Source organism: Arachis ipaensis, chromosome B06 (assembly GCF_000816755.2).
Source record: "Arachis ipaensis cultivar K30076 chromosome B06, Araip1.1, whole genome shotgun sequence".
Taxonomy (NCBI): Eukaryota; Viridiplantae; Streptophyta; class Magnoliopsida; order Fabales; family Fabaceae; genus Arachis; species Arachis ipaensis.
In genome coordinates, this window is record NC_029790.2 from 107,495,618 (window position 1) to 107,497,388 (window position 1,771).

General features: G+C 38.2%; 1 protein-coding gene across 1 annotated transcript; it reads left to right on the forward strand.

Annotated features, from left to right (window-relative positions):
- Positions 324 to 1,471, forward strand: LOC107647207. Its single transcript, XM_021104750.1, has 2 exons — positions 324 to 512; positions 1,225 to 1,471. The coding sequence occupies exons 1-2, from the start codon at positions 339 to 341 to the stop codon at positions 1,378 to 1,380; spliced, it is 330 nt and encodes a 109-aa protein (XP_020960409.1). The 5' UTR covers positions 324 to 338; the 3' UTR covers positions 1,381 to 1,471.

The window sequence follows — 1,771 nt, forward strand, 5'->3', positions numbered from 1 at the left end:
GGACTAATGGAAGCCAAAATTACCTTTTGAATTGGGGGCTCGGGATCGAGGGAAAAAACCCGGGTCAACTGTATGGTCTTGATGAAAATCTGAGAACTAGCGATTTTTTTATCACCAGGCCGGTTCGAAGGAATTTTTTGTTTAATTGGATTTTTTGGGGGAAAAAAAAGATACAGAAACACCCAATACCCCCATTCCCATTCCTCTAATGCTAATCCCCCAAACGGTAACCCTCACCTCACCTCACGGCGACACCATTGTGTCAAGCTAACCTCACATCACTACGATACCGCCAGCCGTGTCGTGTTGTTCGTGTCGCCAAACATCATGCGGCTCCAATGACGTCACGTGAACCGCGGCTCCTTCGTCTTCTTCGTAGCTTCTCCTTACTCCGTGGCTCCTTGTGCCGGTTCGTCGTCACCGTACTAGTGTCCTCTCCGTCGTCTGCATCCTCTACTCTGTCAGACTGGTTGGTTGTCTCTGTCGTCTGCCTCCCCTACTCTGTTGGACAGGATGGTGCTCTTCTTCTAATACAGTTGAAATATTTTAAATTTGAGCATGACTCTTGAGAAGGGATGGGAGTATGAATATCCTTCATTGATAATTTTACCAACTATTCTAATATACATGCCCTGCTTTGTTTAGTTGTGATTTGGCTTCCCCATTAGTAGCATTGCCTTCATAATCTTGAAATAAAGATCCAAAGGTTTCTGGCTTTCTGCTGTTATTCACAGTCCCAAATTGCTTGTGGTCTCTCTTAATTTCTTGAATTTCTTGAGTTTGTTGAGTATGAATCTGGTTGTTGAATTTTTTGAATTTGTTGAATTTTTTAGTATGAATCTATTTAGGTTAATTTCTTGAATTTCTGAATTTGTTGAGTATGAATTTGGTTGTTGAATTTCTTGAAATTTTTGAATTTGTTGAATTCTTGAATTTTTTTAATATGTTTAATTTTTTAGTATAAATCTGTTTAGGGTAATTTCTTGAATAGGTAAATTTGTTGAGTGTGAATCTGGTTGTTGGATTTTTGTAGTTTGTTGAATTTTTTACTATGAATCTGTCTAACTTAGTTTATTGAATTTCTTGAATTTGTTGAGTATGAATGTGTGTGTTGAATTTCTTGAATTGGTTGAAGATTTGGTGGTTGGTAGCATTATGGCAAATGACGAGTAGTGACGCTAGAATTGTTGAGTAATTGAGTTTGTATGTTGGGTACCATTTCAGGTAAGGAAACTCCAGTGGAGAATGACATCGAGTAGCAGCAAGGCAGAAGACCCGTGGAAATGGAATGTGGCGATAATGGATATGTTTTCGCAGGCGGAAACCGATTATGTTGACGACGGGGTATGTATGATATTTTCTCTAATTGGCCAAGAATAAATAGGGTTGATGGTGAGGTATTCAGGTGTAACAATACAGTTGTGAGCAACATGTAAGGATTTGTTATTAACTAGGTTGTTTAATGAGGCATTGCCGCTGTGTAGTTAGTGGGAAGGTAACATAGCTATAGGTGTTTTTATTTTTGTGGCTCATAGATGGAGATGGTGAGGGTGGTTGTGCAAATGTGCAATGACAATTTTTTTGGTATTAAAGAACGGTTTAGAGACATTGAGGAGTGACTATGAGTTGGTTAATTATGTTGGAATGATGTGGAAGTAATATGTTGCGATTGAACTTCTTGTTAAGTTTGCACGCAAGTTATTTCATCCAATTCATTTTATAATTTTCATTTCTCTTGAAACCAATCTTTTATTAACAAGTTCAAAATCCA

What these genes read in the sequence shown, in the direction of transcription:
- LOC107647207 (XM_021104750.1), top strand. Translation starts at nt 339, where the DNA reads ATGACGTCACGTGAACCGCGGCTCCTTCGTCTTCTTCGTAGCTTCTCC. An exon ending in TCCCCTACTCTGTTGGACAG is followed by an intron (nt 513 to 1,224) that starts GATGGTGCTCTT and finishes GTACCATTTCAG; the next exon opens with GTAAGGAAACTCCAGTGGAG.